We start from the raw sequence: 24,857 nt of genomic DNA on the forward strand, positions 1-24,857 counted from the left end.
TGTACAATATTCATTTTCATTTAAGGAACACATTGCCACCCACACGGGCGAATCGTTGTACAAGTGTGCTGAATGTCATGCCACCTTTAAATCAAATTCAAATTACTACCATCACATACGACGTTTCCACAAAGAAAAACCGAAAAAAGATTTAATGATTAAAATCGAAGAAATCCAACAGAAATGAGTTGTTGTGTTTCTCGGTTAACAGAGTCTGTTTTAGACTTTTTAATTTATTAAAAGTAATCAACGTTACGTATCCTGTAAATTATAGTGTCCATATAATAAGTCTGCAACAACAATTATTTTAATTAAGTAAAACCATGCCAATTTTTTTGAAAAAAAAAAAACTCAAATATTTGTTTTTATTTAGTTGTAAGAGTCTGCCTGTTGGGGTTTAAAAAATGTATCTCTATATGAGAAACTATTTAATTTTCAATTTCTTAAGACTTTATGGTTTTGAAATGTATTTCTATGTGACAAAAAAAATGTATCTCTATATGAACCCCTATTAAATTTGCATTCTGTCAAGATATCTTATGTCTTCAAAGCTATATGGTTTTATTATTGAAACTAAAATTTTGTTTCTTTTAATATCAGTAAATTTTTATCTGAAAACACACAGTAATTAAATTTTAAATGTGTACAGGGTGACATAAAAAACTGCAACAAATTCAAACGCCATAATTTTTACATTTTTTTTTTTAAATTTTATTGAATCAAACCAAAAAATGTCGGAAATAGCATCAAATTTTAGAATAAGTTTAGATTTGTTCGAATTGCTCACCTTTGGCACGAATTATGGCCTTCAAACGGCCAATGAAACCGTCACACTCTGCCCGAATATTGCTCTGCGGTATTTTGGCCCATTCCCGGCGAAGCGCTTGCTCGAGATGATCAACACTTTTGTATTTTTTAGTGCCAACCTTTCTAACCGAAGGTGTACATTTTCAGCTGACCTCTTTGGAAAGTAAACACGATCATTTTGTTTGTTTTTAAACTGCTAGACAACGAATGTTTTCTCGTCGGAAAAAAAACAAATTCGGCAGTTCACCACTTTCGGCCAAGCGAAGCAACTCTTTAGCTCTTTTGAGTCTATTTTCTTTCCGGTCTTACCCCGAGCTCATTTTTCAATATTTGCCGAATAGAATATTGTGATATGTTCAGGTCACGAGGCATTTTTCGACCACTGCGACGCGGGTTTCGATCAAGTCGCTTCTTTACTTTTCGAACAATTTTTGCTGATGTTGCTTCCATCCGCTTCCTTGACGTCGGGCTACGTACCGCTAATTTTAACAGCTGTCGGACGAGTGGCTTAGAAGTGACAGCAGTCTGAAGTTGGTTGCAGTGTTTTCATCTCGCCCCCTGGTACCTTGGAATGTATTCAGTATTTTTAATTTTTTTGTCTTATTTTTCAATCGAATGATTTGAAGTGTGATATTTCGCTTATATAAAGGCTTTAAAAATGTAAGCCTCATTTTTTAAAGTAATTGTTTGGAGTTCTTCAAACTCTTACCAGAAAGTGGCCCATATAGGTCCACTTTCGTATAGCTCCGATAAAACGGCAACTCTCGATATTCAGTATTTTAACTATTTCAAACAAATATGTTTGAAAGTTGGTATTTGACTTTTCTAATGACCACTATTTCCTCTGCCAGAAAAATGTCGTCTTCCTATAGCTCCCATATAACGGTACCTCCTCATATACGCTTTTTTAATGTCTTTAGCCATATTTTTTAAAATTCGATATTTAGGGTTTGTGATGGGTCCACGCTTTTGAAAAGCTCCCAGATAATTGTGTTAAATTTACGGCTATTAGCCGCAAAAATGTTAGCATAAAGGTATGTATGAACTAAACGCAAGGCAGACAAGGTTCCAGCGATCATAAAGAGTCAAAGTCCTAATGTTTTATGTGTAGCTTTGCCTATTGTCCATATAATTGCCTAAATGAACGGAGTTAAGATAAAAATGTGATTATGGAAGTAACCATTGTGTACGAATGGAACTAAATTTGTTACCATTTGTTCAGAAAGACATTATATAAGTTTCGCTTTCGGTCTTGGTGTGGAATAAAATATTATTCAATAATTTGTTCTGTAGTTACCAGCAGTACTTAATTGTACTAAATTTCCTAATTTGTACTATTAGAAAGGATAGTTTTGGAATCTTGAAATTTGGCAGGAGAAACGCTTTTGGTGTGCTGGTTTGGTACGGAAGCTTCCACATATCGCAAACTGGGTTTCGGAAACTTGCGGTAACTTCAAATTTTTATTTTGACAATCTGTCAATAATACTTAATGGTCCCAGCAAACCAATGATTTGCTAACCAATTTTTTTATAAACGTAAAAACTTACAAATCAACCTTTTAAATAGAAGATATATAAATCACTCAAAAAAAAAAAGATGTTTTTAAAACTTTTTGAAAATTTATAGATGCAGTGACGTATCTGCAATCTTGAGCATATCTTATTTCTTGTTTGAAGGTATATTAATTAGGTGAATAAAACTTCTTTAGATTGGCTGGCCATTTATAATTGTTCATGTAAATATATAGTTCCTAGTTTTCCCTCAACTGTGAATATTTTCGGTTTTTAGTTCCCACTATTTTTTGTGTATTGAAATGATGCATCTCGAGTGTCAAACCCATTTCAACTATGGACTATGATTTTCTAACCAGCTTTTCCAAGCTTTTATTTAAATTTGTCATTCAAATTCATTTCGTCCCCCAATCCCTAGTCCATAATTTGTGTAAATACTGTGCAAAAAATCTCCACTGCTGTATTCAGGCCATTTTCCTAATTATCCAAAAACAAAAGAATCATTGTTTCTCCTCAAAACTAAAAACTTCAACTTTCTTCTTCCAAATCTCAAGACTAAAATATAAATTCTTTCCAAAAAAAACAAACAAATCTTCAATATTTGTATAATACTTCTCTTTTAGATTCCCCACATCTGAACGTCTGAATAGACATTCAAAATTACACAATCCGGAGAAACTTTTCGTCTGTGATCAGTGCGGCAAAACATTCCCCGATTTGAGTCGACTCAAATTGCACAATAGACACGAACATTTCAATGAGCCCCGACCTGAAAGAGTGCCACAGCAGTGCGTCTACTGCGGCAAATGGTATTCAAGTGCATCGTCGATATACAAACATCTGCGAAATATTCACAGCAACAACGATGTTGAGCATCGTTGTCACATTTGTGGCTTTGTTTCCACCACCGCCACGGCACTCAAGAAGCATATACAGTTTAATCATGAAATGATTCGAAAATACAAGTGCAGTGTTTGTGAGAAGGCCTTTAAGAGGCCGCAGGACTTGAAGGTATGACCTCTTGTTTTTGATGGGTTTAGTTGTTCATTGGCTTTGTGCTCTTTTTCTCTGTATTGTAGGAACACATGGCCACACATACAGGTGAAGCGTTGTATTCGTGTGCCACCTGTGGCACAACATTCAAATCCAAGGCAAACATGTTTCATCATCGTAGACGTTTTCATAAATCCGAATGGGCCTTGGATTGCACAAAACCCTCGGCGACGGCAGTGAAATTGGAAAAACCTGATTTAACAACACCGCCACAAATGGCAACAGCGCGAACAACACAACAATTGTCAACATCGTCGGAGTTATCTACACCAACACCGGCACCGCAGCCACCACCACCAGCCCCAACATTACTACCAACCCAAACACAGTATTGAAAAAAGGGGTCAGGATGGGGCACCACATTATTGAACACAAATAAAGATTAAGTAGAAACGTACTACAATGCATATTATTTTTATCAGGGGACTTCTTTGCTAGATGAGGGCGATACTAATTTTCGGATGGGGTCTCAATATGGAAATAATGAAGTATTGAAGTCTTTTTTTTCATCGAAAGTTCTATATTGAACAATCGTTGTTATCATAATTTTTCCTATAGAAAGTACTTAACATAGTTTTTCTATAGGACGATAACAACTATCGTAACCGTTTCTATTTAAAATAGTTGTTATCGAACAATTCTCTTAGGGAAAAGTTGCTATCGACCACTTTCCAATGGAGAAAATTTGTTGTCGTCAATTATTTTTACGGAAAAAGAGTTGTTATCGACTACTTTTCTATGAAGAAAATCTGGTATCGACAACATTCTTACGGATAAAAGTGATTATCGCCAGCTTTTCTTCAGAGGTTATCATTGACAACATTTCTATACAGAAAATTATTATCAAACCTCGAAAAACTATAATCGACTGTTTTCTACAGAGAAAAGTAATTATCGACAACTTTTCCATGGTGGAAAGTTGTTATCGACAAATTGCCTATGGAGATGAGCTATTATCGACAAATTTTCTATGGAGATAAGCTGTTATCGACAAATTTTCTATGGAGACAAGTTGTTATCGACAATTTTTCTGTGGAGACAAGTTGTTATCGACAACTTTTCTGTGGAGACAAGTTGTTATCGACAATTTTTCTGTGGAGACAAGTTGTTATCGACAACTTTTCTATGGAGACAAGTTGTTATCGACAATTTTTCTATGGAGACAAGTTGTTTTTATGGGTAACATTTGTTATCGACAACTTTTCTATGAGAAAAAATTGTTATCGACAACTTTTCTGTAGAGAAAAGCTATTATCGGCAACTTTTCAATGGAGAAAAGTTGTTATCGACAACTTTTCTATGGAAAAAACTGTTATCGACAACTTTTTTATGGAGAAAAACCATTATCGGTAACATTTCTGTGAAGAAAAGTTGTTATCGAAAAATGTTTATGAAGAAAATTTGTTATTGACTTATTTATTATTTTCTATGAAGATGAGCTAATCAACTGTTATCGACAATTTCCCTATAGCAAAAACGCCGTTATTGGTATATTTTCGAAAGTGAAAAATTGATATCGCCAATTTCGCTAAAGAGCAGTTGTTATCGACACTTATTGATCGCAGAATTTGCCACGCACTGTTTCACATAGAGAATCGAGGTTGGTCGTTAGGATAGCTTGTAGTTTCGCATAAAGGTTCTCAGTATTTTCGTTTAATAGAGAAGTGACACATATAACTACCCTTTTTTCTGAGCTTCAGACCTATTCCATATTTTAATCTTATCTAATAGTCTTTCAAACCCCAAAACTCCTCAAAATTTAAAAAAAGAGAACGAGTTTCCTTGACTTTAAAAAATCAAAACGTCTCTACAACAAGCACAACAACTTTCAAAGCCACTCCTCCTTTCTCCCTCGAATTTCTTCGATTTTGTTTTCTTTGTTGTTGTTAATTGATGATGATGATCGCCTTCAAATCATATTCCTATCTCTTGTACATTTTGTATTTTCACATTCACATTTCTTTTAGATACCCAACATCTAAACGATTGAGTTCCCACCTAAATGTACACAATCCGGAAAATCATGCGATCTGTGATCAGTGCGGCAAAACCTTTCAAAACAAACACCGTTTGAAATACCACATCCGTTTTGATCATTTCAATGAAATGCGACCGAAAAAAATTCCCGAACAATGTTCGTACTGTGACAAATGGTACTCCAGCAAATGTTCGCTGTACGAACACATAAAGAACATGCACACCGACACCGGGGCCGAACATCGTTGTCAGACGTGTGGCTTTGTGTCGACCACATCGAAGGCCCTCAAGAAGCACATACTGTTCAATCATGATGTGGTGCGCAAACACAAATGTAATTTGTGTGAGAAGGCCTTCAAACGGCCGCTTGACTTGAAGGTATGACAAGATTGAGTTTTTTTTCTGTTTTGATTTCGGGGTCCACAGACCTCTTCTTGGATATTGACCCTCATTTGTTTAATGTTTTGCAGGAGCATATGGCCACCCATACAGGTGAACCTCTGTACACTTGTGTCAATTGTGGCACCACCTTCAAGAACAAGGCAAACATGTTCCACCACCGCAGACGTTTCCATAGGGCCGAGTGGGCTGCCGATCGCACGAAGCCACCGAAAGAGAAATACTCACGCAATTAGAGAGGGATTTGTTTTGTGGGGGAAGATTTTTTTTATTAAGAATAAACAGGCAGATTTAAATGAGTCTCGCTCGGAATTGCAAACAATTTCAACTTTTCTATTGTGTTTTTATTTTTTCTTTCTCATGTCCTTGTTGTTAGGTTTCTTTTGTTTTTGTGCTGGTACTGGGATTATTGAGTGTTTTGTTTTTATTTGTTTTGAACTTTCAGATATCCATCCGAAAAAAGTCTAAACATACATCGGGAATTACACAATCCCACAGACACAGCCGTTTGTGAGCAGTGCGGCAAGCTGTTGCTTACCCGCAATGCCCTAGCCATGCACATGAAGGCAGTCCATTTGCCCAAGGCGCCACGCACCAGGCAACAGTGTAAATATTGCCAAGCTTGGCTGGCCTCCAAGTCGGGTCTGCGCACGCATATCTTGAATATGCATGTCCATGCCGATGTGGAGCATCGTTGTGAAATTTGTGGTTTTGTTTCAACGTCGCGTGAGGCCAAAAAGCGGCACATACAGTTCAAACATAATCCCGAAAAAAGGCACAAATGTTCGGTCTGTGATAAGTCGTTTAAGGTGGCCATCCTCTTGAGAGTAAGTTGCGCTGAAGTTTTCTCAGTTGTATTTTATGTTGTAATTCAATCTCCTTTGTTTATTTCCCAAGGAACACATGGCCACCCATACCGGTGTCGATCTGTACAAGTGTCTGTATTGTGATGCCACATTCAAATCGAAATCGAATCGTTCAACCCATTCAAAACGTGTCCATCCCGTAGAGTATGAAAAAGCCATTATAAGGCGACCCAAGCCGTGTGGCATTAAGAATTTTGAAACATCGTCGTAATAGATTTAGTTTTGTTTTTTATGAGAATGCCAAGTTTTTGTTTTATTTCTTGTACATACGCAAAAATTATTGTAATAAATATTCTTAACTTGACAATTTGTGAAATTGTTAACATGGAATCGTACAAAAGTACGGGAAGCTGTACCATTAGTTTTGATTGAAAGAAAATAATAGAACTGTGGAAAATGGAGAAGAAGAGATCATGTTTACATCAAAGAAAATGTGATGTATAAAAATCAAAATTTTGGAAATATTGACATTGGGGTACTTTTTAAGATTGTTTTCGGATGTATTGTTTAAATGAAATTGTATAAAGTATAAAAGGAAGGATTCCAGTTGTTTTTTATTGAAAATATAAACTGCAAGACAATGTACAAAATGCAGAAGCAGTTCCAACAGATCATTTCGGTATCCAGTTGAGGCTCTGGAAAGACCGTTAGAATTGTGGGGGAAAGTAAGGAAAGCATCCAGAATTTGCACGACGATAGGAGGGGTGTTCAAGACCAGACCTTCAAATAGTCTTATAATAATAAAATAATGTCTTCCGTCCTTGAAAGACTATTAAAGACCTTCAGGGTTTTATGCAGACCTGTAGAAGGGTTCTATCCATAGAAGACCTGAAGATGATATTCCAATCCCCAAGGACGGATAGACCGTCTTCCAACTTGAAACATCTTCAGAAGGTCTTCTTCTTTGTAATCAAATTTTTAACCTTAGAAGGCCTTCAAAAGATCTTTTAGACATGAATATATATAGATGTCAAAACCATAGATCGTCAAAAGGTACTCTGTCCACCTTAGACTTTTTGGAACCCCTTAGTGGTATCTTCTGTCCATAATCCACTTTGGCAGGTCTTCTATACATACAAAAACCATAGATGTAATTTTATCCATAAAATGCCTTTATCAGGATTTCTAAGGTGGTAATCTTGCTATGAGAAAATGCTATCAATTTTACCTTGGCCCTAATTTCTTAAAATTATCCAAAAAAAACATCGGAAGTTTACTTTTGAGCCATATTGTACATTCATATGTACTTGAAAGATATTCCGATGTTTTTTGGATGTAATTAAGATATTAGGAGCCAATCGTAAAATGTATAACATTTTTTGATAGGAGGATTACTTTTGTGCAACTTCTCTTCGTAGAACACTTTATAGACACAGGACAGATTTTTTAGAAGGTTTTAGAGCATTGGACGATTGTCTATGGATAGCAGATCTTTCAATTGTCCTCTGATATAAAATACCTTCTAGTTGTCCTCTTCTCCAAAAAATTAATACCTTCCTCTTTGTATAGATACTTTCTATGGACAAAAACTTTCAACGAATCTTCTATGAAGAGAACTCCTTATTTCCTAACGGTTTTCTGTGGAAGAATGCCTTTAAGCGGTCTGTTATGGAGAGAATACTTTCTACGGGTCTTTCATAGATATAAGGTTTTCAGCTTGTAGACGATTTTCTTCTATGGATATAAGTCCGTCTTGTCTTCTATAGATTAAAGACTTTCCATATGGGGAAAACCTTTTACAGGTCCTTTGTGTGTAGAAGACTTTACCATTTTTTTGTGGATATAAGACCTTCTGCGGATCTTCAATGATTAGAAAGCCGTTCTCAAGCTTCTGTAGGTCTTCTATACATAGAGTTCTCAGAGATATTTTTATGGAAAAATCTCTCTAAAGGTATTCTATAGCCCTAAGCCAGCAAAAGGTGTTCCATTGATTCGTGCTTCTTTCTGAAAAGGGGTGTTATGGAAGACATATTAAGAATTGAATTTGTTATTTGTTATTATTAATATTTCATTGGAGAGTTTTAAGCAGTTTTTGTATTTATGAGAAATAGACCTTTTCCAATACTATTTCATTAAAAAAATAGTTCATCTGGACATTTTCAATATTTGAGGACCCACTTAATTTCTTTAACATAAAATCGTTTTCTTCAAACACTCCAATCATCAGAAAATATCCATATTCTTTTCCATTTTTTTTTGATTTTCTTATCCCCCTCCTTCTTCTACCTCAAACAACATCAACCATAACAAACTAACGAGTATTCTGAAATTGAATTTCCACCCTGTGTGTTGTTTCATTGCAATTTCAGATTCTCATGTGAAAAGTTATTGGCCAAACATCAAAAAGATCATCCGGCCAAAGAGTACATTTGTGAAACATGTGGCAAAGTGACACCCACACTGGCCGTACTCAAGCGGCACGTGCGAAAGGTACACGACCCCAAAGTACCGGCTCAGTGCACCTATTGCGGCAAATGGTATGTGACGCGTTCGCTCATGTTACGGCATGTCCTTAACATGCATACAACGGCCGATAGTGAACATCGCTGTGATATTTGTGGTTTTGTATCATCGACACGTTCGGCGACGCGACAACACAAACGTTTCAAACATAATCCCGAAAAGCGACACAAATGTACGATGTGTGAGAAGGCGTTTAAAACGCCCACACTCTTGAAAGTAAGTTCGGTGCATTGTGTTGTGAAAATCAAAATGTTCTAATAACTTTGCTTCTTGCAGGAGCATCTGGCCACCCATACCGGCATAGATTTATACAAGTGTGCCTATTGTGAGGCCACATTTAAATCGAAATCGAATCGTTCCACTCACTATAGGCGTCACCATCCGGTTGAATATAATGCGAATATGATAAGACGGCCTAAGCCCACAGCTATACCAAAGTATGAGCAACAAGTTGCATCATCTTCCAATGTAGATATGCCATCGTCCAGTTATGATACGACGTCTTTACAACCACCTCCTCCAGTCACGGATCAGAGTCCAGGTCTTGTCTAGTTGAAAGGGATTTTTAAAATAATAGAAGTTGGGGGTTATTTATGTAGGAAGAATTTATTTTTATAAAAAAAAAAATACTTACATATAATATGTACATAATATTTATTGCATATTCATGAAATCTAATTTAATATTATGTGGAAAATAAATTTTTTAAGAATCTTATTTAATAAAATTATGCATTTCACCCAAAATACATCAATAACGGAGTTAATGTCAATGGGAACGAGAGAGAGAGAGAGAGATAAATTCCCGTGGGGAATTTATGAACTTTTGAACAACATATTTGAAAAATTTAATGGTTTTTGAACAGGTGCCGATAGCTTTCGTAAGAGTAGGCCATCAGTTGGGGCTTTTTGTTTCTTAGCATGAAATGTGTTCACAATTTTTATAAAAAAACTTTATGATCTTATGATATCTATAGCAACGTTAAAGCTTCTCAAATTCCAAAGATTTAATTTTATGAAATTTTATGAATTTTATGAAACTATTTCGTAATAAGGCAATTTCATTGAAGTTATGAAATTCTTTTTTTTTGAACCTATGAAACTGTATTATTAATTTTATGAATTTTTTTCATTATACTATGCAACTCTAGATTATTGACATGAGATTTGTAATGACTGTTACGTCATTTTGTAACAATACTATATTATTGATGTTATGAAATTCTTTCATAAACATTATAAAGCTATATCATTTATATAATGAAACCCTTTCCTTGTTTCTATGAACAGTGCTTTGTAACCGCTGCTACCTAAAATCTTCACTTCGTATTCATCGGTTATCTCTAGCTAATGGAGGGTCCATTGAACTACATCGTATCGACTTCTTAAGAGCGAGTTGCTTAATTATACCCTCCACCATAGTATGGAGTATTTTGGATTTTTACATTTTTTTTTAAATCTGATTAAATCAAAGCAAAAATTTCGGAAATATCAGCAAATTTTAGAATAAGTTTAAATTTGTTCGAATAGGTCACCTTTGGCACGAATTATGGCCAAAAAACCGTCACACGCTGCTCTGTGGTATTTTGGCCCATTCCGGCGAAGCGCTTGAGGTGTCGATCACCTCTCATTTTTTAAATTTTATTGAATGAAAGCAAAAAATGTCGGAAATAGCATCAAATTTTAGAATAAGTTTATATTTGTTCGAATTGGTCATTTCTGGGCCGAATTTTGGCCTTCAAGCGGCCAATGAAACCGTCACACGCTGCTCGAATGTTGCTCTGCGGTATTTTGGCCCATTCCTTGAGGTGATCGACACTTTGGTATTTTTTAGTGCCAACCTTTCCAAAATACTCCACACATAATAGTCCAACGGATTGGTATCCGGAGATTTTGGTGGCCATTGTGCGCTGGAAATGAAGCGAGGAACCTCATTTTGTAACCGTTCTAGGGTGGCGCGTGCTGAGTTTAATGGTGCTGAGTCCTGTTGGAATGTATAAAGCTTTAGTACACCCTCAAGAATATTTTCACGATAATATTCGGCATTTATTCTGATGCCATGTCGATTAATACGAGCGGAGAGCGCCCATCGGCTGTTATGGCAGCCCACAGTAACATGGCTAGCGCTTGAGTTGTGGTGGCCAACCGAAGGTGCACATTTTCAGCTGACCTCTTTGGCATGTAAACACGATAATTTTGTTTGTTTACAAACTGCTGGACAACGAATGTTTTCTCATCGGAGAAACCCAAATTGGACAATTCACCATTTTCGGCCAAGCGAAACAACTCTTTAGCTCTTTTGAGTCTATTTTCTTTTTGTTGTGGTGTAAGTTCTTGCCAACGTGGATCATAATGGATATTACAGCCTGAGACAGAAAATTGTCTGTGCAGGTTAACGCCTTTGTATAGACCCCATATAATGGTACCTCCCTATTTTCGGTATTTGGGTGATTTTAACGACATTATTCATCGGAATTGTTTCAAATTTGGTATTTGAAGTTCATAATGGATATTACAGCCTGAGACAGAAAATTGTCTGTACAGGTCCACGTCTTCGTATAGCCCCTATAATCGGTATTCTGATTATTTTAACGACATTTTTCACCGGAATTGTTTCAAATTTGGTGTTTAAAGTTCGTAATGGATACTACAGCCTATGGCAAAAAAAATGTCTATGCAGTTCAACGCCTTCGTATAGTCCCCATATAACGGCACCTCCCGATATTCGGTATTTTATTGTTTTTAGCGACATTATTCATCGGAATTGTTTGAAATTATGTATTTAAAGTTCCTTATAGGTACTACAGACTGACAGAAAATTGTCAATATAATGGTACCTCCCTATTCGGTATTTTGAGGATTTTAGCTACATTATTCACCGATTTTTTCTAGTTACGCATTTGCATATTGTAATGGCTTATGATAGAAGTTGCCTATGCAGGTCCACGTCGTATAGACCATAACAGAATTTTTAACGGATTTTATTTTTTTGAAAATTGCTAAATTCTTTCCAAATGAGGGAGGGTATTTCTTTGTCTTTTTTCATGTAACATGTACTATACTAAAGCAACAAAAATGTTCATTAGATTTATGAAATGTTTTATTAACATAATGCAGTCAGAGATGAGAAGAGGGGTCTTTTTGAAATAATTTTTACAGGAATACATTTGTACGACTTGTATTAAAAATGCAAAAACATTTTTCATTAATTTAATGACATATTTCATTTATCTGGTTTCCACGAATCATAAATATAGACGGAAATAAATCTTAATTTTTTTTTAAATTATTATTTTTTTTATTTTGAAATGTAGATAGAAACTTCATAATAGAAATTAATACCTAATAGTAATTTGATCTTCGTATTGGGAAGTTTTTGGTGTTAAAAAAATGTTTTCGTCAGACACTCCAAGCTTTCATACAATCAATATTTACCAGATGTAACTGGTACCTTTGTCCCCCACATCTTCCATCTTATGAGAAATTCTGACAATTCTGTCCCTTCTAGATTCCCAAGCGAAACACAGTTGACTGAACATCAACAAGAACACGAAAAAGTAAAACACTCAAAGGAACAACTTCCCTCAAAATTATTCATTTGTGAAATATGCGGCAGAGCCTTGCCGAAACGCAAAGCACTCAAGATTCACAAAAATAAAGTACACGGACCGAAGATAAAGGCCCAGTGCAACTATTGCGGCAAATGGTATGCAACGCGTCAACACATGTTGGCACATGTCTACAACATGCACACCGCGGCCGATATTGAACATCGCTGTGACTTGTGTGGCTTTTGTGCATCGTCACCCTCGGCCTTGTATCAGCATAAACGTTTCCGACACGATCCCGAAAAGAAACACAAATGTTCAGTGTGTGATAAGTCGTTTAAAACTCGTGTTCAATTGAAAGTAAGTTTAAAACAGACGAAGTTTCGAACTCAAGCAAGAAAAGACTTAATTATTTTTCAATCACATTACAGGAGCATACGGCCACCCATACCGGAATTGATTTGTACAAGTGTGCCTATTGTGATACGACATTTAAATTCCAATCGAATCGTTGCACCCACTATAGACGTATGCATCCCGAACATTTTAACAGAACCGTGAGGCGTTCAAAGCCAACAGTGCTTACAGACACAACTATAAAAATGGAGACGATGGAGGAGGACAATGATGATAACGCTGCCGATTATGATTTGAAAAGTTTGGAAATAGTAATACTACCAATGAGTCCAAAAATGGAAGACATTGTCGACAACTACTGTTGATTCGATGAGAGCCTATTTAAGATGATTACATTCTGAATTAAATTAATTGATTTAAAGTTTTAAAGAAACTCTCTGGAATTCTGTAGTTATTTCCAATTATTAAAAAAAAGTCAAATATATAATGGATTTTTTTGAATGCATAAAATCTATGTACATTCCTTTTGTTCTCCTTAAATGCAGATTATATGTGGGGTCTTATTGTTTTTTCGAACAAGTTAATCAGTTAATAAAAATATTGTGATGTGTGTAAATTGAAGAGAACCGGATGCTTGCTTCGGATTTTATAATTGGTGTGGTTATTCAAAACTTTGTTAATTTCGTGTTCTATGAGCTCCATGAATATTCAAAACTTTAACCATTTGTCGGGGAGGTACCAGAAGGAGTGGACCGATAGGTCCCATCTTCACATCAGACCTTGGGTTAAAAAAAATATTGTGATGTGTGTAATTTGAAGAGAACCGCATACTTATTTTGGATTTTATGTTCGTTTTTGTTATTCAAAACTTTGACCCTTTGTGGGGGAGATACCAGAAGGAATGGATCTGATCTCTACCATCTTTATAACAGATCTTGTGTTGATAAAAATATTGAGATGTGCGGAGTATGAATGATTATGAGCTCCATGAATATTCAAAAAGGTTCACCCTTTGTCGGGGAGGTACCAGAAGGAGTGGTCGGATATATCCCATCTTCACACCAGACCTTGGGTTAATAAAAATATTGTGATGTGTGTAATTTGACAATCGAACTTTTATTTCACATTTTATTACAGTTATAATTGTTCAAAATTTTAACCCTGGATGGAGTGTACCGAATTGTCCATTTTCTCACCTGACCTAGCACTGATGCAAATATTAGGATTTGCAAAGTTGGTTCAAAATTATATTATCCTTTCTCTTATCTAAGATTGACAATAATATTACGATGTACCAAGTTTGGATTAAATCGGATACTCCCTTCGAGAGTTATCGAACACACCAGCCAGGCAGACAGACGGACATCGCTATATCGACTCCAAATATCCTGAAACGGGTTTGATCCAAACTGACGAAGGATCTAATTGGCCGTATTAAATTATATATACAGGGTGAGATGAAAAAACTGCAACCAACTTCAGACTGCTGTCATTTCTAAGCCCCTCGTCCGACAGCTGCTAAAATTATTCCAGTGACAGCTCATTACACCGTTTACAAGCGTACCACTCGTAACCGTGATACTGGTACCGTAACACGACGTCAAGGAAGTGGACGGAAGAAAACAGCAACATCAGTAGAAATTGTTCGAAATTGCAGTTTCCGAAAAATGGCTCGCGAGCTGAACATATCGCAATATTCCATTTGGCAAATATTGAAAAATGAGCTCGGGGTAAAGCCATTGAAATTCCAAAAAGTGCAAGAACTTACACCGCAACGGAAAGAAAATAAACTCAAAAGAGCTAAAGAGTTGCTTCGCTTGGCCGAAAGTGGTGAACTGCCGAATTTTGTTTTCTCCGATGACAAAACATTGGTTGTACAGCAGTTTGTAAACAAACTAAATGATCGTGTTTACTTGCCAAAGAGGTCAGCAACCTTCGGTTGGCCACCAGAACTCAAGCGTCGGCCATGGTGATGGTGTGGCCTGCCATAACAGACGATGGTCGCTCTTCGCTCGTATTAATCATAATAAATGCCAAATATTATCGTGGAAATATTCTGGAGGGTGTATTAAAGCCTTGGGCATGCAAAAATTTTGGCCGTCGCACTCAGCACGCGCCACCCAAGAATGGTTACAAAATTAGGTCATCGCTTCATTTCCAGCGCACAATGGCCACCAAAATTTCCGGATACCAATCCGTTGGACTATTGTGTCTGAAGTATTTTGGGAAGCAAGGTTGGCACTAAAAAATACCAAAGTGTCGATCACCCCAAGCAAACGTTTCGCCGGGAATGGGCCAAAATACCGCAGAGCAACATTCGCGCAGCGTGTGACGGTTTCATTGGCCATAATTCGTGCCAAAGGTGACCAATTCGAACAAATCTAAACTTATTCTAATATTTGAATCTCTAGCCATATGGAAGCCTTTAAATTTTCAATTCTCTACTTAACGCTTCGCCAAAATCTACCTGTTCTTGATCATGGTTTTTTTTTTTTGTGTTCCATCAAGCTGTATTTTTTCAATCACTTGTGACTTCGTCGTTCGTATGAGGTACTGCCAAAAATATTATCTTCAACTGAGTTTCAATACTGTCAAAGAAAAAATTACTTTAATTTTTCATTAATAGTATGAAACAATTTCATAAAATTTATAAAAAAACAAGTAAGCAAAGGCTACAGTCGAGCGGTGCCGACCGTTGAATACCCTACAACACTATAATAAACGATACAGTTTATATAGGCGAGATACTCGAAAGAATTCCACAAGATATTCTGATAAATAATAAACGAAAACCATCAGGTTTCGTTATCTAATTTTCGAATAATAGCAACTTAAAATAATTTGCTCATTTCCAATTTATTGGTAGATGTTGCACGTAAATGGTCTTCCTAGATCTGGAACCAATATTTCCCAAAGACCTATAATCTCTCAGAAGTGGCAAAACAATAACATTTATTATTGGTTTTTGACTGAATCGCATCTATATGTGATACAGACATTTGACTATATTCTTCAACGAAATCAGCGTTAAAGAAATAGTCAGAAGTGTGTCACTGGAAGAAAGTCACTGGAATGGATATTTTCGTATTTTATCTACAAAAATTGGCAAACAATTTCACACATTGAATATTTTTGGATGGCCATCCAAAACTGCTTGGCTTATGCAATGTCCGGTAACCCCATTCAAATGTGCGTGAGGATCGGGCGATAATTACGACCTGCTGACAATTTTGCAGTTTTTTTGGTCCATTTCAACCCCAAAATATATTCCGATCATCTTCAAAAAGAATAGGCTTCTATTCTGACCCTCTTCTTATCCCCATGCAAAATTTCGTAAGTATAGGGCCATAAATGCGATCTGTATATGATATCCTGAAATCCTAACTACTTAGTTTTGTTAGCTGTAGAAACATTACCAAATGTTTAATTCAAAATGAAAATATGCCAAAAATATGACAAAATTGAAAAAATATGAGAACATTTTACAAAATCAATATTTTCATCTTTAGAAAGATATTTTTATGCGATTTTTTTAGACGTTGTTTCTTTCCTGTCAAGAGGCCATTCTGAATTAATGAGAACTGTCGAAATCAGTTCAGCCGTTCTCGACATATAGGAGATCTTTCAAGCATATCTTTTTTGATAGACATATATATCGCACATATTTTGCTAAATATCCGTTTTGTTGGATATTAACATCAATGTAAAGATTAGAAGTAACCTTGTCATGGCTTTGTGATTTCGCCAGGATTTAAAATATTCGTGGTTTAATGAAAAATTTTGAATTTTTTCAACACGAAAGATATGGTGTATTTTACCCGCTAAATATTATCCGATGACCACCCAAATTGGTAGGCTTCTTCCTCGCCCTAAACTCTAGCTACATGCGAAAATCCGCGTCGATTGGTCTATAATTGCGACCTGTAGAGCAACTGAAAAATCAGGAATTTTTTCAGTTTTTGGTCCATTTCAACCCCTATATATTATGCGATCATCTCCAAAAGAAATAGGGTTCTATTCTGACCTTAACCCCACCTACATTCTAAATTTCGTGAAGATCGGGCCGTAATTGCGACCTGTAGAGTGATTACAAATTAACATGGACAGACGGACAGACGGACATACATAGCTAGATCGACTCAGCTCGGCGAGCTAGGAAGATCCATATATACTTTCCTATATGGGAAATCAATATTTCGAGGTGTTACATAAATTCTGGCCCAATCAAACTTATAATACCCCCAACACATAGTGTTGTAGGGTATAAAAATCATTAACTTTATGAAAAGCCTTATTAAAATGATATAACTTTTTCACAAATGTAACGAAGTCGTTTCAGTAATACTATGCATTTCTTTCTTTCATATTTTTAAAAATGTCATTCTTTTTCGTCATGTCAGTTGTTGCTTTTGTTACAGTGCTGATAAATCTGGCTCTGATAAAACTTTATTAATTGTATGATGCAATTTGATTAATTTTATGAAAAGCTTAATTAAAATAATGAAACTTTTTCACAATTGTAACGAAGTCGTTTCATTATTGTTACGAATTTCATTCATTCATATTGTTAAAAATATCATAATTTTTTCATCACGGCTGTTGTGTTTTTTTTTTTTTTTAGCAGATTCTGTATCTAACTAAAAAAAGCGTTTCAGCAAAATGTACATGACCTTGATCACGATTGCCTTTCAATGAACATTTTGAAGCTTCTTCAAGCTTCATCCCGTTTCATTGTTATCGATGTTATATTCTATATTCTCTTACACCAAAAATTAATTAATTTCTCAATTTAATCAATTTGACAAATGTCAAGGATTAACTTATAGCTTAATAACATCGTCCTGGCATATCATGCAATTTAAAAAAAAGTGTCTGTTAACATTGAAATCAAGTGAATCTTTATCGTTGTTGTGCCAAACACTCCATCTTGTAGTGTATATTATCGTTCTGCCAAATCTCCTGCTTCTTACTATGAATATATTCTCAAAAAATGCAACCCCCCCATTTTCAGATTCACAACCAAAGCTAAATTGGCCAAACACAAACGTGAACAACATCCCCAGCGCTATTATATGTGTGAAACATGTGGCAAAGTTACAGCCACACAGGCCATACTTCGAAGGCATGTCCGTAAGGTGCACGAACCCAAAATTCGTACCCAATGTACCTACTGTGACAAATGGTACTCGACGCGTGCCCTAATGCTTATGCATGCCCTCAATATGCATCGGACGGCTGGTTTGGAACATCGTTGTGATATTTGCGGCCATGTGTCATCGACACGTTCGGCCTTGACGCAGCACAAGCGATTCAAGCACGATCTGGAACGGAAACACAAATGCTCGTACTGTGAGAAGGCATTTAAGACGCCCACCCAGTTGAAAGTAAGTTCTATCGTGGTCGTCTTCCAAACAAATGTTAGATTATTTTTTTTGTTTTCGGGTTACTTCCAGCAACATGAGTCCACCCATACGGGCATAGATCTATACAAGTGTGCCTATTGTGACATGACTTTTAAATTCTATTCAAATCGCTTTACTCACATCAAGCGAATGCATTCCTTGGAATATGCCAAAACGGAAAAGCGTCCCAAGCCCAAGGCGATCAGTGAATATGAGGCGGTAGTGGGCCATAACAAGCGGCGAGGTGGTCGTGTGGTTAATGTTGATGATGAACCACCAAGGCCCACTGCTATCATTGGCTATGAAATAGCTCTAAAGAATGAAGACGAAGACTATGATGATGATGATGATTCCCAAATCGAATCCAAAGCTATTATTGAATATGAAATACCTCTGGATGAGCAGGATGATGCTGAATTTGTTGATGACGACGATATGGAGACCCAATTTGAAACAGTTGAAATATCTCGTGTATATGAATCATAAAGCCTTACTATTTTAAAGATTATTATTTTTTTTATTTTCTGTCTTTTTTGTCTGTATGTATATGAAATATTTGAATATTGAATGAATATAAAACATTTTCTTTGTTGCAAATGTATTGTTTATATTTAAAATTAAGTGGAAATTGTACATATAATGTAAAGTAGATGCATAAAATTCCGTTGCACAGATCTAAGAGATCTTCCACAGGAAGAAAGAGATCTTATTTGGCTCTTTTGTAAATAGAAACCTTTTTGTCATATTCTTTGGCTAGAAGGGCTCAATGAAACTTTCTATTGCTACAAAAAATTGAGAAATTTGGTCTTTTCCAGAACTGCAAGAAGGCAAACATTTTCCCTACGATAACAAATTTTCCCTTTATGATATCGAAAAATGGCAGAACTAGTAGATTTTTACAGGTTCTGGAACAGACGAATCATATATGGCTAGGAAACCTTTAAGAGGATTTCTACACAGGAAATCCATTAATGGTCTGCCAGTACTTAAGTAACTTTGAGAGGCCTTCTGAAAATCTAGATTCAGCAGACCTCGCAATGGTCTTTGATACATTTTCCAAGTCTACAAAACCTCTTTGAGTTCTATGACTTACACTCCTCAAAAAGGTCATCTATCACTAAAATACTATAGATGGTTAGAAGACCTTTAAGAGGTCTTCTGGCGGTAGAAGATCTGTGGAAAGTCTTCTGTAGCTAGATGAACTTTAAACATTCTTCTGAAGCTACATAACGCTTGAATGGCCTAAAGTTCTTTGGTCCTCTATCACTAAAAGACTATAGATGGTTAGAAGGTCTTTAAGAGGTCTTCTGGCGGTAGAAGATCTGTGGAAAGCTTTCCGTAGCTAGATGAGCTTTAAACATTCTTCTGAAGCTACATAACGCTTGAATGGCCTAAAGTTCTTTGAGAGGTTTTCTACGTCTAGAATACTTCTGAGAAGTAATCTATGGCTAGAATACTACTGTCATAAAGAACTTTAAGAAGATTACTGAAGCTAGAAGGATTAAAAGATGAAATTTTAGTTAAAGTCTTTAATGGCTAGATGGCCCCTCTGCTTCTAGAATACCTTTGGTGGATCTTTTCAATCTCGAAGACCTCTTCGGATGTTTCAATGCTAAAAAGATCTTTCAAAGATTTGCTATGTTAAGAAAACCGCTCAGGAGTCTTTTGTCTATAGAAGCCCTGTAAAAGGTCTTCCTTTTACAGAATAATTTTCTGTCTGTAGAAGATTGTCTTTAGAAAAGACCCCTCAAGAGGTCTTCTGTTTACAGAAAATCCTTCAATTACATGTCTTAAGAAGGCTTTTTAATATCTTTCGTCTATAGAAGATACTTCAAAGGTCTTCTGCCAATAGAAATAATAAGTCTTCTGTCTATAGGATACCTCTGTAGAGGCCTACGTCTATAGCAGGCTTTTCGAAGGTCTTTTCTCCACAGAAATAAGTTCAAAGCTCTCTTTCTCTAGAAGGCATTTCAAACTTTTTTCGAGAAAACCTTTTTAAGGCCTACAGTCTATCGAAGACCTTCTGTTTGTAGAAGATCTTTTGTCTGTACAAGACCCTTCGCTGGTCGTCTGTCGAAAGATGATCTCTTGTAGATCTCCTGTCAGGTTTAGAAAATATTTGGAAAGGAAGGGGACCCTAGACACCCTTTCAAACGTTTTTCACCTACAGATCTTTGGAAGGTCTTCCACCTATGGAATGCTTTTCGAAGGTTTTCTGTCTGTAGAAGATCTAGCGAAGTTTTTTGTGTCTGTGTAAGAGTTTTGAAGTTTTTTTGTCTTTAGAAGTCCTTTCGAGGGTTATTTTTCTAAAGATGATCTTTTGAAGGTCTTTTGTCTGGGGAAGAACATTCGAAAGCGCTGCTGTCTCTAGAAGACGTTTGGAAATGGCTTCCGTCTATAGAGACCTTGCGAAGATTTTTTTCTATAGAAGACCTTTGAACGATGCGAATGAGTTATGTCCAGAAAAGGCCGTTTGAAGGTTTTCACTCATTATTATGTAATTCAAAAACTCATTACTTTTTCATCTACTGGTAATGTCAAAAATGACTTTCACCAATATTTCGTGAGGCGTATTTTAAGATTTTTTTCGGTTATGTTGTTAGACTGCTGATGTCAGCTATGTTTTTGTCATTATTTGGAAAGGCATATTTTAAGATTTTTTCGGATTTGTTGTCAGACATTTACCTTCTATTTAAAAAATCATTACTGTTTGACTTACTGGTAATGTCAACTATGTTTTTTTCTTGTCATTATTTCGAAAGGCATGTTTCGGGTTCGAAGTTAAGATATTTTTGGACTTTATTGTCCAGCATTTACAGTGTATGCCGAGAGCATAATAGATTGTTTTGCGAATTGTATGGGGTTAACTCATGATATTGGGGCCTCCTGGTAATGCCAAATGTAGGTCGTTTGAGCAGCTACCTGTCAAACTTGGGCTGGGAAGCCATTTCAAATAAAATAAATCATTTATTTTGTGTCAAACACTCCATGCTTCGGTAATCTAAAATTAAATACCCTTCCACACTCCTGTCGTGTTCACCGTTCACAATTTTTTGCAGATTAACAACCAGAGAAAAATTAACCAAACACTTGCGGGAACAACACTCCAAACAAGACTATATTTGTGAAACATGCGGTCGAATTGCCGTCTCGAAGGCCAAACTTCGAAGGCATGTACGTCGGGTGCACGAACCCAAAACCCCATCACAATGTCCCTACTGTGGCAAATGGTATTCGAGTCGCCCATGCATGCTGGTGCATTTCGTTAATATGCACGAAACAGCTGGTGCAGAACATCGCTGTGATGTTTGCGATCATATATCGTCGACCCGAACGGGTTTGGAACAACACAAGCGATTCAAGCACACTCTGGAAAGGACCCATAAATGTTCGTACTGTGAGAAGGCATTCAAGACGCGTGGTATGTTGCGAGTAAGTTTGATCTCCATTCACACGAGAATGTCGGAAAATTATCTCAACACTTTTTTTCGTTTGGTTTTTGGATTTTTTGTTTCCAACGCAGCAACATGAGTCAACCCATACCGGTATTGATCTGTTCAGTTGTCACTATTGTGACATGACATTCAAGTTCAACTCAAATCGTTTTACGCACATGAAACGTATGCATCCCTTGGAGTATGCCAAGATGACAAGGCGACAAAAGCCCAAGGCGATCAGTGAATATGAAATGGAGGCAATGGAGGATGACAATAATGGTGATGATGATGATGATGCTCGGGCTGATGATTCCCAATCACCATGGCCCGAAACTATTGTTAAATATGAAATAATTCTTGACGATGGTAGTCGGAATGATGATGATGATGTTGATGAAATAAATCTAGCCTGAGCTATGATGACATAAGAAGATATGCGAATTGATGATTCCCAAAAATAATGTGCAAAAAATGAAATACCCCGCTAAAGCCTTTTAGTTGAATAATATGTAGTAATTTTTGTTTATCTATATACATTTTTGAACACTGAATGAAGATGAATTCTTTTTGTTGCTAACATTTTGTTCACATTTTAAATAAATGGAAAGATAATAATCAAATGTCAAGCATTAAGTAAATGATTTATCTCTTTTATCTAATCTAAGTATACCCTCAGCCATATGGCTAAAGGGGGTATATATCATTTAATATGTCAAAACGTGCCTCATCGAAATAACGGTAGGTCTCTTTGGACCAAATCCGTTTCAGGACATTTTCAGTCGATCTAGCGATGTTCGTCCGTCCGTCTCTCGGTCTGTCTGGCGGGCGCCCCATAGCTCTCGAAGGGTGTGTCCGATTTGATCCAAACTTGGTAAATCGTAATATTATTATCAAACTTAGATCGAGTTCGGAGATGGGCAATATCGGCCCACTCCTTCTGATACCTCCCACACAAAATGTCAACATTTTTAAAGAAAAAAATTTACTGCACAGAAAGAGAAAGAATAATCCGATTTTGCTCCAACTTTGCAAATCCTAATATTTACATTAGTGCTAGGTCAGGTCCGATAATGGGCAATATCGGTTCACTCCATCAAGTACCTCTCCTCCAAAGCACACAATTTTGAAAAAATATAAATCTTATAAAATGTTATGTAAGATGTTCGATTGTCTTCAAATTTAACACATCTCAATATTTTTATTAACCAAAAGTCTGGTGTTAATATGGAATATATCGGTCCACTACTTCTGGTGACTCCCGCACAAAAGGTCGAAATCTTCAAAAAAAAAATATTTTCTGCACAGAAAGAGAAAGGATAATTTGATTTTGCTCCAACTTTACAAATCCTAATATTTACATCAGTGCTAGGTCAGGTGTGAAAATGGATGGACATCGGTGCACTCCATCAAATACCTCCCCCACAAAGGGTCAAAATTTTGAATAATTATAGCTCTCTTACAAATTAGACACATCACAATATTTTTATTAATCCAAGGTCTGGTGTGAAGATGGTAGAAATCGGTCCACTCCTTCTGGTACCTCCCCCACAAAGTTTCAAAATTTTGAATATTCATGAAGCTCATAAAACACGTAATTAAAATTCGATTCCATTTAGACTTAGCACATCTCAATATTTCCAACAACACAAGATCTGCTATAAAGTTGATAAAGATAGGACCATTCCTTCTGGTAGTTCCTCCAGAAAGGGTCAACGTTTTGAATAACCAAAATAATTATAAAATCCAGAATAAGCATCTATCTCTCTTGAAATGTCACACATACAAGCATTTTTGCTTACACAAGATCTGTTGGGAAGGTGATATAGCCCTGCGAACATCTTTTGCTACCTCACCCACAATGGGTCACAATTGTCAATACTTTTGTGTGTCAAAACATTCAGCGATTCTATACAACGTGCTATATCTAAATATTTCTCTCAATAAGAAATCTGAAATGAATATGGAATTTATGATTTCGCATAAAATTGGATATAAATGTTCGATTTTCTTGTAATTTTGGCCATATCAATATTTTTGTCTGTATTAGATGAAGTATTAAAATGGAATACTTCGGTCGACTACATTTAACATTTTCTACAAATTATCACATTTCTCATATAAAGTGGCACCTTACAATATTTATATCATATTTATTTATGGTCCTATACGAAATACGACAATATTGGCTCATTCTTTCGAAACCTACTCCATAGAGAGTCAATAGCTCATTGATGGGCAACATTTCTTGAAGAATTTTAGCAGGAAAAGCTGAACCATTTGTATAAAAATTTGTAATTGTAGTTGTTAATGGGTTCTAGCTCCGGTGGCGAAATGTTTTCCTATATCGAACATATAACGATATCCACTGATATTCGGCATTTTGATAATCCTACCCACGAAATTGTTTGAAATGTGGTATTTAAGAAAATTTGGTAGATGAAAATCCTTGAAGTATAAAATTGCCTATATAGGTTCCCGTTTTGGTATGACCCCCCATATAACGGCCTCAACTATTTTATTGTTTTTTGAAAAGTTTCACAGCATTATCCAAACGGTTTAGTTGTAATTTGCAAGTTGGGTTCCAATTTGTATTTGGGTTCCATAAAACCATTGGTGATTTAAAGCAGGGTACAAGCGGGTTTCATTCTCTATTCGAATCCGAGCGGGAGTACTCCTGTGGGTTTTACTATAATCTACTCGAAATCGAGCAGATTAATTACCAAAAATATGAGCAATTAAATAATAGCTGTAATCAATTATCGTCGTTAAATCTGTAAAAAATTACATAATCGCACTATTGATCTGTTGTAAATTGTAATCATATTATATTCATTGATGTGTTCATGATTCATACATTCATTCAAAGCCATCCATTTTAGCAGGAAGTACACCAGCTATGTATTGCATTTTTAACTGAAAGACCCTTTCAAATTTAATTCTGAGCAGGACTCCTAAGAAACCACTTCTTCGCAAATTTAAATTTCTTGTCGGCTTTTTTTGTAGGTCTACTACTTTTTAGCTCCTCGGCGGGTATTTG

The 24,857-nt window shown here is 36.1% G+C and overlaps 1 protein-coding gene across 17 annotated transcripts in view; it reads left to right on the forward strand.

Moving 5' to 3' along the window:
* LOC101897365 (zinc finger protein 652-B) overlaps positions 1 to 24,857 on the forward strand; it is an 85,119-nt gene that overhangs the window by 29,767 nt on the left and 30,495 nt on the right. The window contains exons 3-4 of one of the 17 annotated variants that reach the window (XM_059120057.1): positions 21,443 to 21,815; positions 21,907 to 22,328. The exons of 9 other annotated variants lie outside the window; for them this stretch is intronic. In XM_059120057.1, coding sequence (XP_058976040.1) covers positions 21,443 to 21,815; positions 21,907 to 22,233 — 700 coding nt within the window. In that variant the 3' untranslated portion in view covers positions 22,234 to 22,328. Of the gene's footprint in view, positions 1 to 25; positions 203 to 2,942; positions 3,331 to 3,398; positions 3,770 to 5,339; positions 5,728 to 5,819; positions 6,077 to 6,193; positions 6,576 to 6,645; positions 6,861 to 8,923; positions 9,294 to 9,353; positions 9,684 to 12,584; positions 12,985 to 13,055; positions 13,452 to 17,992; positions 18,366 to 18,434; positions 18,981 to 21,442; positions 21,816 to 21,906; positions 22,329 to 24,857 lie in introns of those variants that run through there. 7 more of the 17 variants (XM_059120062.1, XM_059120058.1, XM_059120055.1 and 4 more) reach the window with 7 other exon arrangements.

Source organism: Musca domestica, unplaced genomic scaffold, assembly GCF_030504385.1.
Source record: "Musca domestica strain aabys unplaced genomic scaffold, Musca_domestica.polishedcontigs.V.1.1 16, whole genome shotgun sequence".
Lineage (NCBI taxonomy): Eukaryota > Metazoa > Arthropoda > Insecta > Diptera > Muscidae > Musca > Musca domestica.